This window comes from Nematostella vectensis, chromosome 2 (genome assembly GCF_932526225.1).
Source record: "Nematostella vectensis chromosome 2, jaNemVect1.1, whole genome shotgun sequence".
NCBI classification, from domain to species: Eukaryota; Metazoa; Cnidaria; class Anthozoa; order Actiniaria; family Edwardsiidae; genus Nematostella; species Nematostella vectensis.
In genome coordinates, this window is record NC_064035.1 from 9,284,191 (window position 1) to 9,300,945 (window position 16,755).

Genomic DNA, 16,755 nt, shown 5'->3' on the forward strand with positions numbered 1-16,755 from the left:
GAGTCCTTAGAATACGAAAAATTTGTCTTACAAAAATGTAAACAAACAAGACGGCGGGGCAATGTTTCGGAGTCTTAGTTTGCACCCCAAAACTCACAACCCAAATCTACTCACCATTATCACATAATGTAATATATAGATTTAGGCACTGCCTAAAGGCGGAGCAAGCGTACAATCTATTTAAGCCATATTATAATAATCAATATTAATCGATCTTTTATTGAATATTTTAAATGTAAGTACTATAAGGGAAAAGCCGAAGCCAGAGGCTTATCAAGCTTAATACATATATGTATGTATATATGCAATGTGTGAGTGAAGCCGTTCCAAAGAGTTCGTGATGCACAGGTGTAGAGTGGGATATGAATGTAGGTTTATTTTTTGTTGTTGTTTAACCCGGAAAAACTTGTTTGGGTGTATTTGTAGGTATCATCAATAACGGAACATTGAAAATTGAAAACGAATTATAGTTTTTTTTACAGCAAAATGGGTGCTTTTTTATTCTCTTCAACATTTAAAACCATATCAGCTCACAACACATTTCTATACATAAGCATATTGCTTTTGCCAGGGAATGTGCTTCATACTTGACTACACTGTCCAGTCAAATTCCCTTTCTTCCTTTCACATTGCACTACTAGATGTTTTTGATTTTTATAATTTTCTTTCAGTAAAAGGGTAATAAAAGTTATTTGGTAAAAATTAAAAATATTGGCTAAACAGTTTGTTCACCCTTCTTTACTGTGTTTTTGTGGCTACTACTCTATTTGAATTGACACTATGTCTTGGGTATGGTTTGTAAAAAACACTGACCCTCCTTGAGGTGGTCCACGGACCCATATTGAAGCATCAGGGTGTCAAGGGTATGTACATCTGTTATTTTTGTGCTAAAACATAAAATAGGGCTCAGTGTGGCATTACAAAAAGATCACTTCCATGTATAGTGCTAAATTATCTGTGAAAAAATTTCATGAAAGGTCAAATGGTACATTCTATACACCCATTTATTATGTTGACTAATAATGAGAGTACAGTGCTGTTGATTTTTGCAAATATCATCAAAGATTCAAATAATAGCTATTTCAAAAGTAGCTATTTCTCACAAACCCCTGTGGAGTTATTTAGTGCAAATTGAAACTAAGAATTTTCTTATTAGAAAACCCATTTATATCTAGAAATCTTATTTTTTAGCAAGGGTCCATTTGCCAGAGGGCCCAATTTTGGTCAGTGTTTTGTACCAGCCACTTTGACAAAGTGTGAATGAAATAAACCACTCTAACTTGTTTTCAAAGTTTCTTACTACTTTAGTTTATTTTATTAGCTGGTTTAGTTTTTTTTATAACAAGTTTTCATTGGCAACTATTATCTATATTTTCTAAAAAAAGAATGCGACGTTTGTTTACTGACATCAATCGCACAATTACCACATGTCTTCAACATGATCTTCCTATCCTTTTTATGGGATAATGGATAAACAAACTAGCTAAATTACTAGTTAGGAAAGGCCCTCACATGGCTTCAACTGTTAATCTTATTGAGTGCTAGAAATATGTCAACACGAGTTTTTCATAGCTCCGACGAAGGTTTTAAATTGAAGTCTTACTTACCTTCTTTTTCCAAACACATCGTTTGTCCTTCCGTCCATCGTTTGTACGTCTTTATATTATAAAGTGTTAAGATGTGTCGATTTTTTTTCTTGGTTTTAGCCACGACGAAAATAATGCAAAAACTTTATCAACAATACTCACGGTGTCGGCCGCGAGTTAGAAGAATAAAAACACGGGAAAAATTAGACGCAGGGTTCCCGTGAGTGTAAATACAAAAACACTAAAAACTAAATTATTGTAAGTTTTGCTGTACCTTTCGGGGGTTTATTAAGTATGTATCCTTGGATAGTGCTAAAATATATTCTTGTATAATGATTTTACTGAGGTGACGTTTTACGAAGTTATCGCAAATTGTGCTGGCTCCACGGGCAGGCGGGCGACACCGCAGGGTACCCGCGCGATGACCAAAAAACTGAGTCGCATAATTACATACCAATTCTCTATAATTATGGGGCTCCGCGCGCGGCCTGCGGCCGCGCTGGCTCCGCTATGAAAAAACACAAACATGAGCTAGCTTGTGACTCCGACTTTAATTCCTTAGGTTTCACTTTGCTTGTTTTACACATTCAATAAGGATAATTTGACATTTTCTTCGATGCATTTCGACGGATTTTTCCCGCGAATTTCGCGCGTTTTTTGCTGCTTACTTAGGAAATCACGCGCAAGTGCTCATCGAGTAATCGAGTATTTACCCACAACCAAAATCAGCGTATTATTTCTGAAAAAAACCCTCGCTCGTCCCTTTCGCAGCCATCTTGAACTAAGCAACCAGGCCACACCGCATATATATGCGGTGTATTTTCGCGCATGCGTATGCAATAAATACTGGACCCTCTTTCACGCGAGCCAGAATGTCGAGCGCAAAGAGAGTCCCAGGTCTGGACTAAAGTGCTCATTGACAGGGTGTCAACCCCCCCCCCCCCCCCCCCTAAAAAAACGCATTTCGAACGAGCGCGCGCTATTTTGATTTTGTAAAAATACTGTTTTCGTTGTTTGTGTTATTTATTACTGAGAATTATCAAAATAGTCAAAATAGTACTTGAAGGTAGTATGTGAGTGGATTTATACTAAAACAATTAGACTACGAGTTCGAGTCTTCCATGAGCGCTACGCGCCTCGTTGACTATCTATTGACTCATAAAAAGCTCGAACTCATAGTCTAATTGTTAAATATAAAAAAATATGCGTTATGCATTCTATGGAATCAAGATATACATCATGGTCTCTTGATGGAATACAAGTCGTCGCAGGCAAGACAAAATGGCGGTTTGCTTGGGACTCCGTGGTCGATGAGTTCTCAGCGTCTGGACACGTCCCTGATTCCTCAGCTCGACGGAGGAATGACCATAAATACATTAGACACGAGGCATAGCTAAATGGGGAGAATGTCGCCGTATGAAACCCTCTACAACCATTCTTACCATCAGATGCCTACACAACGCCATGTAATGGCGGGTTACCCAAGGAACCGAATCACTTCTTTCACAATTCCTCCGCACTTGCCCTCTTTTCACATCAAAAATAATAATGATAGTTATAGATTGGTAAATAGTTTATTTGGAAATATTTCGCAGCCAAACGGGTTGTTGCACAGTATGCCGAGGAGCTCTTAAATAGAGAGTTCTTTTTAGTTCAACATTTAAATTTGTTTTGCATATTTTGTCAACTTACAATCAATGGCTAGTCTAGAAAGCTTGCAAGCGCGCGGTAAACCTGTGATGTTAGTCTCGGATCTTTTTTTCAAGATGGCGGCCAAAGACAAACGTTGTTAACACAAGTGCCTGTAAGTTTGTGTGTAAATTCTCGACTCACACAGATCTAGGACGGCGATGAAAAACAATACCTAGCTATACACACATTAGCAGCAGTTGGTCAAGGTTAAAAATAAAGAAGCCATTACCAAGTTCTTATATATAACTTTTAAAGCTTAAATCTTTTAATGGAGGCAGTCTCGTGTATCTATCTCAAGCTAGGTCAACTCTCTGCTATACATACCATCATAAATATACTGACTGCTGCTACAATGGCCGTGCCCCCTCCCCCTGAGCTAGGTCAAACTCTCGGCTATACATTTAAGAAATAAATATTCTTTGCATGTCTTCATTGAGTTTTGAAAACCGAGGCCCGTGTTTTTTTTGGGAGAATTCAAGAGCAGACCAGTGGAGCACATTTCTAATTCATAGATCCGACGCGCGCACGAATATCCAATCAGAAAGCAGCAAATAGAAGCCAGCGAAGTGCAACCCAAATGTCGGATGAGGTCAGTGAGTCTTGCCCGGAGTTATTTTAAATCCAGACATTTATGCGACTTGGAAAATTAAACACAGTACTAACATGATGGGAACTTGTCTTGTTGTCCAAGCTTGGTGAAAATCTTGTGAGAATGAAGCATAGAAACGAGTTTGAAGCATAGAATGAAGCATAGAAACGAGTTTGGTTGTTGAATGGAAACGGCACGAATCCAGCTTAAAATACGAAATATTGAAAATTATAAGATAAAGCGGTGCTCTCTACTGTACGTATTGAGTGTTTATGTGTTTTCAAAGCTATTTTTGGCAACTTGCAGCGATTCAAGTGCGGGGAAAATCATAAGAGAAAGCCGAATTCGCTGTTTACGACCGACTTCTAACTACAAGTTTTATCGACAAACGTCAAGATTTACAGCAATAATACAAAGGACAGTCTCATTCTTATATGTAATTGAAGTAACCTAGCATATTATCAAACACAAGTTTAATGGTAGGACTTACACTGCTCTTGTAAGTGGTTTGTTTGCTTTTTGTTTTTCGTTTCTTCGTAGTAAATTTGTTTTTCTACAATTGAGTCCCAACTCTACACAAAAAGCGGCCGAGCAAAGAAAACAGGGCTAGCACTTTCTACGCTGACCGGAAAATGCTTATTTGCTTGTCCAGATTCGCAGAAAAATATCTTAAACCAATCTTTTTCGGCGTCGATTGCCGACTTTTTGTGGGACCACATGGCTGTTATTGCACCATCTCTTTCCTGATTGGCTATTCGTGCGCGCGTGATTGACATGTCGGATCTATGAATCCTACGCAAAAGACAAAAAAAAAACTTCACAACAGCGCGCGCTCATGGCGTCATTCCAGTGCACGTGAGCGCGCGCGCAGAAAACAGTTTAAAAAACTGGCTTCGAAATCCAAGCAATATTTACTCCATCATTTGGTGGTTTATCTATTTGGACTTATTTTGCAATTTTCTATTCACCTGGGACACGTCTTTCGCCCGAAAAATAATATTTTAAGTGTAAAAAGGTAAAGGTTCGTGGGAAGTAACAACGTTGTTGACTGATGATGCACGGATTTCGCTTTTATTCTAGTGACAAATCCCACCAATCAGGGCGCCTGTACTATCTAGGGGCCTGATGCCCCCCCTTTCCCTCCCTTTCCTGTGCTAGGTCAACCCTCTGTTATATAAACCTTCATAATCTATTGACCACGGACACCATGGCTGGGTGTTTCCCCCTCTTTCCCTCCCTTTCCTGTGCTAGGTCAACCCTATGCTATACATACCTTCATAAATCTATTGACCACGGACACCATGGCCGGGTGTTTCCCCCTCTTTCCCTCCCTATATCCTGTGCTGGGTCAACCCTATGCTATACATACCTTCATAAATCTATTGACTGCGGACACCATGGCCTGGTGCTCTTTTTGCATGCACTGTTGTTTCTGTTGAAGCTTTAATCTTTGTCTAGAGAACAAAATGATCTCTAAGATGAGATGGCTAGATCGGAAACCGGAATAAATATTGAGACTTCAATTAGGGAGATGAAGTAACGGGGCTGGCATTTTCTATAATTATTCTAAAATAATTCTAGGAAATTAAGGCCCGACTCAGGGGGGGGGGGGGGGGGGGTGCGAACGCCCGGCCCACTTTCGGTTCCCAATAAACGTGCTATTTGTAGACAAAACTATAAAGCATAAACTAGATCACTCTGGTATGTAGCCAAATCCGACAATATACATCCCTTGGAGATGCAAAGGCATAAAAATCCTTTTTTTGTTTTTTTTTTCGGGCGTGTTCGCACTCCCCCCCCCCCCCCAAGAAAAATCCTGGGTACGGGCCAGAATCCCTCCTGTATCTTACTTTGCTAGCTTTGTGTTAGGTTTTCGAGGTGGTTTATTTCCCTCTCGCTCTGACAGCAAGATTTTCATCAATTCTGTTTCTGTATGAGAGTACTAAAAAAAAGAGAATTAGATAGTTGAATACGGCAATAAAAACACATCGAGACTTCAGTCGATAGACATACCAATATGATTCCAAGAGTTTTCTTGTTCCATTCTCCAAATCTTTCCGATTTCTCAAAAAGTCGCATAAGCTCTTCAAGTGGCTGAAGCTTTTTGAAAAACGTATCTTCTGGTTTCATGGACAACCACCACCCTAAAGACAATAGGTAACAAATCATAAATCAATGCGTCAAGCCTCTAGCACAAAGGGTGCTTAGTTAGGCTCAATGAATGAGATTGACGTCCTACCGCCCGGCCTGATCAATCGAACAAATCCGAGCAAAAAGCCAAATCGAACCGCAGTCGTTTGATTTGCTCGTGATTGTTTCGGCAATAAAAATAAAGATTGTAATGAATAATGTTCTCGAGCTTTCGATTGATCCACAAAAGGGCCCAATCCCTAAATCCAATTTTGATATCTGACTAGGCCCGGCCCGATAATCCCGATAACGGATCCAGAATTTCCGATAAAAAGTGAGTTATCGATAAAATGTGACCAGGTGATGTCTGAAAAAATAGTACAGGCTTTAGCTAAAAAGATACAGTTCCGTAAACAAAAATAGGCCCGTAAACACCAGTTGCTTTTCTCTTTCACAAGGATAAAATACCCGCTACAATTATGTATATAAATATGTATTTTGCATAATAATCTAAAAAGTGCAAAATTCGATAATGCGTGTATCAGCTTCTTTCCCCAGGGGTCGACCTTAAATCCCCCTGGGAATGGGGCGATATAGCCTGTGTAGGAAGCCCAAAGGGTTGGGAAGAAAGACGAGAGGAGAGGAGTTGCGCGCGTTAGGAAAGACGAGGCGCACGCGCATAGCTAAGGAGAGGGATAAATACGGGAGGGCTTGCAGCCGACCCCGCGTTTTTTACCGTACGCCCCTTAGCTCGCGTGAGATTGCTTTGCGCGCGCTGTTCGTTTTACCCTCACTCAGGGGCCGTCCACACTAACACGGATTCGTTTCAATCTGTATACTTTTTTTTTATAACGTTTAGGCCTTCCATCCACACTAACACGCGCCCTGGATCCAGCGAATCCGGATACTTTTAAAAACGCCTTCGAAAGTGAATCAAAATGAATCCGTATACTTTGGTCCGTAGTGTAGACGGTCGAATCCGTATCAAAATGAAAACGATAGCGTCATATCGCAGGCCCCCGCTGCTTTGAGCATGCGCATATAATAAAAATGACGTCACCCCGTACCTTTCAGCGTTTTCAAACGTTTGAATCCGTGTTAGTGTGTCGGCGGGATCCAGGCGAACACGCTGCGAAAACGATAGTGTGGACGCGAATCAAGTGATGCGTTTTCGGTGAAACGAATCCGGATACTTTTGAATCCGTGTTAGTGTGGACGACCCCTCACACTGCCTAAAAGCGGAGCCAGCTTTATCACCATATCTTAATATGAAAGAATTCTTGGGCAGTTTAAGTAGATGACCCCCTGAATTTCTTTTGATAATTAAAAAGGGATCCATAATAACAACATTCACCTTTATACTGTATGCTGTAAAAGACTCGAGTGTTGTATATCAAAGTGCTGTATACTGCATGCATGCTCCAAGCTTCATTGATCTTAGCTATTTCTCTACCTAAATGAAATGCTGGACACATTCCCAATCCCCTTGTAGCACACCTAAAATATTAGTGAATTACCCATTGTGTAGTTCCAGAGAGTGGGGGTCATACCTCCGACCCCCTCAATAGGGGGGTATGGATATTTTCTGGAACTACACATTTTTCAGAGCTAAAAATCAAAGAAATTTCAATGAGAAGGAATACTGATAATGCTATTCATTTAAGACGCCAAAAATGCTTCCCGCTAAATATACTGACGCTAGATCTAAAATGATTGACACCTGGACCAGCGCGCACAAGGCTCCTCGGCCAATCAGAACGCGATTTACCTCATTAGCATAAAACGTACAGAGAGAACGTTTATACGGAAAAACGCGGGGTCGGATTCAGGCAAGGAGAGATAAAGAAGTGACAAAATCTCTACTCCTCGGGAACAATTTAAGTTCCAAATAAGCTGTATACAAGGAAATGGGAGTTCCCATTGTTTTGCAAGAAATACATGTCAAACGTGTGTGATTTTTTCCAACAAGCAGCTCTCGAGGACATATATTGCACGCGACTTACAGGCGGGGCGCGACGCAAGTCTCGTTATTTCTGACTGTATGAACCGATGAACAAGCCAAATATTGCACGCGACTTACAGGTGGGCCGCGACCCAAGTCTCGTTATTTCTGACTGTTCATATGAACCGATGAACAAGCCAAATATTGCACGCGACTTGCAGGCGGGGCGCGACGCAAGTCTCGTTATTCCTTAACTGTACATATGACCAATGAACGAGCCATAAATTGCACGGGACTTATTACAGGCGGGGAGCGGCGAAAAAACTCGTTATTTCTTAATTGTACATATAACCAATGAACAAGCCATATATTGCACACGACTTATTACAGGCGACGTCAAAAGTCACAAGTCCAAACGGCGGGAAATCTTGTTTTATACCGCTGACCAGACAAATCTCCAGGGTAATCCCGTGGGTAAGCAACCTCGTTCCCAGTACTATATTTTCAACCCAATGCTATATAATTCCCCTCCCCCAAGGGCAAAGATTGTCTGACGATCTCGAATAACGCCCCACATTGCCCGTGGTTTGCCCGGGGTCGACCCCTTTGGAAAGCCGCTGATACACGCATAAAGTAAATTTGCGGGGGCATGTTTTTGTACGAAATAATAGTGTTTGAATCTACAGAAAACCTCAATAAAATTTTGCAACTTTATTTAATGTCAAAAGGAATCGGATACGGGCGAAAAAACTTAATACTCGAAATGACCAGATAAGAGCGTGTTCCAATGAGCCCGTGGGTTTCATTCGGCACTTATTGCAAACTCTTTATAAATCAATAACTTGACGGAAAGTGTGAAGGATCATAACTCGGAATGTGAATGAAATACAGCTGCTATAGAAGCAAATATGTAAGAATCGTTTAACAAACCACCAAATCTTTTGATTATTTAGATATTTTCTACTTTATAAAGTGGTTCTAGGCTGGCGCTTCGTAACGATTATATCGTTAAGTGTATCCGAGGTCAAATTTTCCCAGCAACCCCCGCGGCAAATCTAACTTTTTTTCTGCGTGATGACATAGTAGCTACTCGCACATGAGTAATCATTGTAAACATTGTAAACATTGTAATCATGAGCTATGAGAAGCAGCTAAAAGGATAAAAACAGGTAGCGAATGAAGTAAAGAAGTGCAGAGGGAAAAAAATTTGGTGTGAACTTGTACTAGCTCGCCAGGTGCCCATAACCAAATATGGCGCGACGAACCATGTATGGATGCTATGATTGACAAGCTCGCGAAATCTAAAAATAGCTTTCATGGACGACATCATGGGCCACGGGGATTCGTTCTCTTATATCATGGCCTCTTGTCAGAGAACAATGATCACGTGATTACTTTGGTCAGCGGAGTTATTACGCGAGCGGGAAATCCAAGACTCTAACCTCAGCAGAGGGAGCAACAACCCCCCGAGGAATGCCCCTGACATACAGGAGAGTTCTACCCGGTATACAGTACTTCACAATAAATAGCTCACACCTTCGTGGGACGTAAAAAATATATCGAAGGCCAGCTAATAACGGAGCCTTATACAGTGCAAACACGACAATTAGCTATGGAGGTGAGAAATAATTCATTCAAAACCAACTAGCAAATAAGAATGATAGTAGCGTTTTCTCTGTGATTTGATCGCTTCAAATCTTTTCGAAGCTTACCAACACACTTTTTTGTTCGCACCATTCCCGTATGGAATAACCTCCCAAGTGAGATAGTTACGTCATACGAAGAAACATGCATGAGCACACTAATTAAGCTCAACTTGTGTGGGGTTAACCATCAAATAGATTTAAGTGGAACCCAATACTCAAATCCGAACAATTCGAATAAGCTGAGAGTTCGAGTTGAGTAAAAATGACTAAAATAGTCTCTATTCAATCCATATTAGCGTGAGTAGAAGTTAAGTAAAGATGACTAAAATTAGGTATTCATTAAATACCCCCTTTGGGTGGTTAAAATTTTTTGAAGCCTTCCGCCAATATCTTCCCTCCCCCTTCAGGGTATTTGATGAGCACTTCCTTAGTCTCTTTAGAGAACTTGAAATCAGTCCAGTTAGTCAGTGTTATCGGAGCTCCACTTCAGTTTTAAAAGGACAGCTTCTCTAACTATTAAATGCATTTAAAGCCGCATTGTCACCAGTTTACTTCCGGTCGATTACCTAACAATCTCCGATGATTTTTAACGGAAAACGCGAAAAATATTTCAAAATATTGAAAGCAGTGTGTTTATTGAAAGTTTCTTTAAGGATGTGATTGATAATTTAGAGCGGATGGCCTGTTTAATATCTCGGATTTTTATAGATTCTTTTATCTTTTAGTGGTTGAGGTTTCCGTCGGACCTCCAGAAGTAAACTGGTGACAATGCGGCTTTAAGGGGTGTTAAAAAGAAACAGCTTATATTACCATCAAATGCATGTATGGGGTAGTTACAAAGAAGTCCGCCATCAACATACACATCTTCCATATCATTGTTCACTTCTCGCACACTTTGGAAAACACCTTTAAAAACAAATTATAGTATTGTTATTATAGTTTGAAAAAGGAGCAAAATAACATAACAGTACTTGCAAGGAACATATTAACATATATAAAATAATTGTGATATGTGATATTGTGATATGAATACATGCTCTGGTTGTTCAAATTGATGACTTTCAAAACTTTATGAACATAACACGATGAGGGCCAATAGCAAAAAATGGCAAAGTTCAAATTTTAAGATTGTTTTAGCTTATACTTGTTTGATTTTTTGCCTAGAGGTTTCTAGTGTAATATATAACAAAATAAGCTTTGGTGCTTTTTGGTAGATAATCCGTTCTTGAGATGTTGAAAACTGTAAAGGCTCTTGGTTTGTCTGAAATTGAGCAAAAATTACTATTTTTTCCTGATTTATAGCAACTTTTCCCAATCATTTTTAAGAACCTACCAGGTAGGGCTATAGACATCCTAACAGCTCTACGAATCGGCATGTTGGGTGTGGTCTTTGGATGTAGGTACTCTGCAGACATCTGATTAAGATTTGTGACGACAATGCAAAGCTCTTTTCCAAATCGCTCATAAACCTAAAAAATAGTGATGGAAGAAATGTCAATAAATTTACCTTCGAAGTAGTAATAAAGTATACTATCAAGTAATGCCTTATAACCGAATTCTGACTACTAACTGAGTAAATTCAAATTGCCTATAAAAGACATCAGGCATTAGAAATTAGGTGTCTATTGTTATATTACAATTATATATAACAATTAATATTGTTATATTACATATAGATATTTCTAAATACAAATAGATACATATAGATATTTCTAAATACAAAGGTGAATTTTGTTCTTATTAATAATGATAACAATGATAATAATAATATCAATGATAATATCGTTTTATTCACCCATCTGCAGAGTAATGAATTATAGGGTTAAAATACAAGCAAAATAATGACAAAGGATCATTTAGAATTATTACAATACCTCTCTAAAGGTAACGTCTGCATCGCCTGTTCTCTCTTTAAGCTGTTCACCAAACCATCGCAAGAGTTTGTTGCCCGGGTTCCATCCAAACCCTTTTAGCAAGTTTGGTAATAGACTGCAGTACCCACATGAATGATCTAAAAAAGATAAACAGTAAGTAGACGATTTAGAGAGTGCTACAATAGCTAAATGGTACAGGCCATCAACTGTACAGTAAATTTTGATAGGGGGGTTTAAGGATGGTGGGAGGGGAGGTGAATGGCAAAGGATGGGCAGGGGAGAGGGGAGGGAGGCAAAGGCCACCCAGCCCATGCCTTAGCTTGCATCTCCTGGTAATGTATGCCAGATTCCCTCTCTTTACCCCTCCTCGTTTGACTGAAATGTCCACACTAAGAAGAGTGCTATATCTTACCAACGAGAATGCGTCTAAGGTCTTGTTCTAGGAACTCTTTAAGATCTTGGGAATCAAAGTCCAAGGCGATCAATGTGGCAATTATGGCTCCCGCGCTTGCGCCGGCGACACGTTTGATATTCTTCATGATTCCAGCATTTTCTAAAATCTACAAATAGACAAACATGATAACAAATAAATATACACCGCATAAATTGAAATAAACTCGAATTAATCAAAACTCGTGCATAGCAAATTACCGTCCAAGGAGTCAGAAAAACCTGATGCAGGTGTGAAGGCACTACCGCCCAGTCACACACTCTTATTTTTAGTTTTCATCTTTTCAAAAACTAAAATGAAGTCATGACGCTGTTTAAAACGGTTTTTTTTTAGTAAAAAGAAAAGAATACGACAACAAAAAGATTAGGGGATTTTTTTATCGGTTAGTCTTCCTTCAAGGCTAGCTTCAAAACGTCAAAGAGGGAACAATTTAGCGAAACCCTTAGAGAACGCTCTTGAAGTAATCTTATCTCTATCGAAATGGAGCTCTCTTTTATTTTAAATACTGTCACCATATGTGGACTCTTGACCCACAAAGTGGGGGTCAACTCCGAAAAATCAGCACACAGCACACATTTTTTGTGTCACAATCTCGAAGGGCATATAATTAAATGCGCAGTTTGGTTAGAAATCCTACGCATCATTAGTTCCATAATTTATTTAGTCAAGTACACAATTCGAATATAATGAGCAGCCAATATCAATTCGAATCTGTAGCATTTTATGTGCTAAACTTATTCTTTCGTAAATTATTAAACAAGCTCCTTAATCTAGAGATCAGTGAAGCCATTTTATAGGAATTTGTGGTCTATTATGTGTAGTTACTGTAATTGTGCTAAAGATAAAGGAATGCTTCAGTAAATTCTCGACTATTTAAAATGGAGTCTTGTAGAAATCGTGCTTCGAAATCATTCATTTTCTAGAACATGACGATTAAAAAAAGCCATTAATCTTCTCAGGGTTCCTCGACAGGGTTTCAAACGAATATTATGAGTGGTTAACTCATTGTAATGGCATGTCAGTCAATGTCAGAAGATCAACAAGATGCATATATTTATATGCAATTACAATGAATACTGTTTACCAGGCAACGGTAAACTTAACATAAGTGAATTGACTCAGTCGCGGAGAAGGTTCATCGTGTATATCGTGCCACCATAGTAGTTATAATAATAACAATAATAAAGATGACACTGGTCGTTCGAATTGTCGCCTTACCTGTAGTACTCCGACGTACGCCATACCCTTATTGCCACCACCTTCAAACACGAGGTTCTCAAAAGGGAATTTAAACTGATCGTACAAATCCTCTTCTGGGGCCTTGTTATCATCTTTGATAATTTTCCCTTGCGCCTCCGAAGCCGTGAGTGAGCCAACACTCCCTAGCAACGATGCGGCCTCCACGAGCATCTTGGGATTCAATAAGTTCTCCGACTTGCCTGTAGCAAGTTTCTTCTTGTGGGCCGTCGTTCCATTCATTGCGTGTACTGGACGAATGAGCCCTGATGGAGTAACACGCCAGCTAGATCTTGCCGCCGCTCTGCTGCTCCGTACACTATTTCTACTGCCGTGAGCAGCCGTGCGCCGCAAATCCGGCGTGCTCGCGGGCTCGACTTCTCTATTGCCATTATGATCCGTCGCCTCTTGCATTGGTGCTAGCCCACAACCCCCCGGGCGCCTAAATTATCCAAATCACCGCTTCGGCGGGTCGGCTCTAAACAAACGATACGTTGATAAGTGTAAACAAATAAAAAAAAAAAAAACAGCATAAAGATCGAAACTTATTTTTTCTTGTTATGATGTACTGGTCAGTATTAAAGTCCCCTACTTCACAGGAACGAGGAATGAAACAACCTGTGTAGGTATCTTATGCGGCGATGACGTAGTAACACAGCACGCAAGACTTAGATGTGTTAGCGCACGCCTCCGCTTTAACCTTCGGCAATCAGCACAGTGCTAATGACAGAGATTACCATCTACTCATACTACAGCAATTATATCATTGCCGACACAGCGCAGATACAGAGTACAGATCCGATCCTGCCCTTCCCGAATAGCACACAGTAACGTGTACAATTTCTGTGTCGCCTAGGACTACAAGTCTGAGCAGTAGCTAGCGGAAAGTTTTAATAAAGTGAATGTTACCGGATAATTTTGTTGTTGCAGATAGCGTTTGACCTCTTCATGAGAGAAATCTTGTGTCCGGTGGTTCGGCTAGGATTTAAAGAGATTGAATTCCGTGCTGCATTCCTCTACTTTCCGATCCGCGAATGTCGAAGTTATGACGGCGTTTGTTTAGCTAGGATAGAGTGGAGATCAAACCTTCAGCCGGCAATCAAATGTCAGTACTCAACGTCGACAGGTCCTTTGAGCCGGTTGACAACTAGAGGCCAACCAAGTCTACTAAATGCATACTCTGCGCTTAGAACAGAATTTCGGATAAAAAACGATTATCTACACCAACAGACATTACTACCGGTCAATAAAGGCACTTTACATACATCTTAGATATTGTAATTTTGACTGATATTAGATTTATTTATTTTTATCTCGGAATGAAAGTTGACAAGGTCTGCGCTAAATTTAAACACGCTAAAAGTTTATTTATGATAACACAACAAAATATTCCCTCACTCAAGAACTCTTAATTATCTCAAAACAAAAGTGAAGACGTGTTTTTTGGGCAGAAAAACAACGGGACAAGATAAGGAAAAATGCTATTGCTGAATAGCAAATACTTTAACACACAACTGTATTAGACGGCGAACAAACTACCGCTCTTTGAAACCAGGGAAAAGACTAGAGTTGTTTTGCGGTTTGGATAATCGTGCTTCTAAACCAGCAACCTTCCTATTCGAGACTCTAGAGTCGCTTCCTAACTTTGCTATAATTCCGTCCACATGTGATCGTCGGGGGATGTCGGTGCCCCATGTTGTTCAAGTGGGGGAAGTCCGGCGTCATCACGAGTACAAACACTCTCTCTACCCTTCTCACTGCGGCACTTTCATAGTAATATCATTTCTATTTACCTTTGGGGCTGTCATGAGTTGCATGTACTTTCATTACCTATGTTTATTATATCTATTAGTTTTCTTGTTAGCGTTATTTACAAAAGCGAGCAGAAGTTTCGATTAGTAAAAAGATCTGAGTCCAGGAATAAAGAAGAGAGGTGTGAGCGAGTGGGTGGAGAGTGGAGCTACACCCCCTACGCTATCCCGAGACTTTTCCAACATTTAAATGTCGACCCTGCACTGTTCCATTAAGTGTTGCTTCTATTTGCAATATTCGACAGCAGTGTCACATTATTTGATAAAGATATAAGCCTATTTTTTGAATTACAAGTAAAAGAGGATGTGGTCTACCGCAAAAAGAAAAAGCTTAAAATATCGTGAGAATTGGAGACTGAGGTAAACTTGCCCTGTTCTTGTCTAATCTCAAAACGTGTTTTTATTTTTGGAAGAACAGTGTCCTAATCAAAGGCTCTGTGAGCCAACTCGTGAATGCAAATGTACATAAAAGATATAAAAGATATTGAAACAAACTACATATCAAATACCAAAAGTGCTAAAAGTGAATAAAAATGTCCTTTTTCGTATTTTTCTACGTGATGACATATTACCTAACAATTACTAAGTAAAGTAGCTACAAAGAACTAAAAATGTTGAAGAAAAGAATGATATTGGGTCTCGAACCCGAAAGAAAGCTTTGTATACTAACCCTTTGTACAATACTGCTTCCTCTTCTGCTGACCTCAAATTATCTAAATTTTGTTTAAGCATTAAATGAATTAAGTATTAATTAAGGTAAACCATGTTGAGGGTTATAAGTTGACGTTTGCATTCCTTTTTCTTTGGAATGGTAGTTAGTTTCCGGATGGGATTGGTTTTCGTGGTTTCTGATGCAGGGCCTTACTACCAACTTGCGTTCTGTCAAACGTGATTTATTGTCATCTTCCAAATTTAATTTCACACTCCAAGTACAATGATCCATCATCAATTGACTTGAAAAACAATGTGGTTCAACAACTTGGACTGTGATCAAACTGACGGGGCGCAACCATTTGATATGTGTATGGGGGTCCGTAACCTTATCTAGCAAAATAGTAAAAACCACATAAATAATACATAAATAAATTATGTAATAAAAAGGCGGATCGACGTAAGCATAAGCGGAACATAAGCCTAAATTAACCAAACTCGTCGAGGAGGTATGGGCACGACTACGAACTGAGCATGGGTAAAACATTGCGCTCACGTCGAGCCGGTTCTCACGCGACATAAGACTCTTACGCTTCCGTCTCCGCTTACGCTTACGTCGTCGTGAGTACCAGCTTTTAGAAATCACCTAGCAATTCAATGTTTTCGTTTTGATTGTTTATTACAAAAAACGTATTTTATCGAAATCTTGCTTATTTCGCTCTTTGTCGGCTTTAATAAGAACTTAAAGGCCTTGCAGCTAAAGTTGATCGGAGCGGCTTATTGTAATAGGCTCTATATATTTTCAACCAACTTCGGGCGTTGCGGGATCGAGCCTAATAACTTGAGGGCTTCATCCATACTGACTCGACATCTGTCACGAAATCCTGGATAGCTGAAGTTGGGTGAAAGCTGAGAGTTATAGAAACTTCAAACGTCGTATTATCAAATGCTTGCAAATGCAGATAAAACAAATAAAGCATTTTATTGAATACGGCTCATGGATGTTTTTGTCATAAGTACGTCTAATATTTAGTTGAGCCTGGGCCGTTCTTATTTTTGGGGCATTTTAAGGCTGAAAATTAAGGATGTTCTTAATTTTTTGTGTATATAAAGATATAATACCCAATAAATTATTAGGAAGAGAATA

The 16,755-nt window shown here is 39.6% G+C and overlaps 1 protein-coding gene across 4 annotated transcripts in view; it reads right to left on the reverse strand.

The window, feature by feature from the left end:
* Nucleotides 1-16,755, reverse strand: part of LOC5521347 — a 28,271-nt gene that overhangs the window by 8,595 nt on the left and 2,921 nt on the right. For 3 of the 4 annotated variants that reach the window (XM_048720410.1, XM_048720412.1, XM_048720413.1), the window contains 8 exons: nt 13,129-13,624; nt 11,872-12,019; nt 11,460-11,596; nt 10,919-11,054; nt 10,396-10,491; nt 5,881-6,011; nt 5,718-5,809; nt 5,237-5,321 (listed from right to left, as the gene is read on the reverse strand). In XM_048720410.1, coding sequence (XP_048576367.1) covers nt 5,237-5,321; nt 5,718-5,809; nt 5,881-6,011; nt 10,396-10,491; nt 10,919-11,054; nt 11,460-11,596; nt 11,872-12,019; nt 13,129-13,560 — 1,257 coding nt within the window. In that variant the 5' untranslated portion in view covers nt 13,561-13,624. Of the gene's footprint in view, nt 1-5,236; nt 5,322-5,717; nt 5,810-5,880; nt 6,012-10,395; nt 10,492-10,918; nt 11,055-11,459; nt 11,597-11,871; nt 12,020-13,128; nt 13,625-14,055; nt 14,216-16,755 lie in introns of those variants that run through there. The other variant, XM_048720411.1, reaches the window with a different exon arrangement.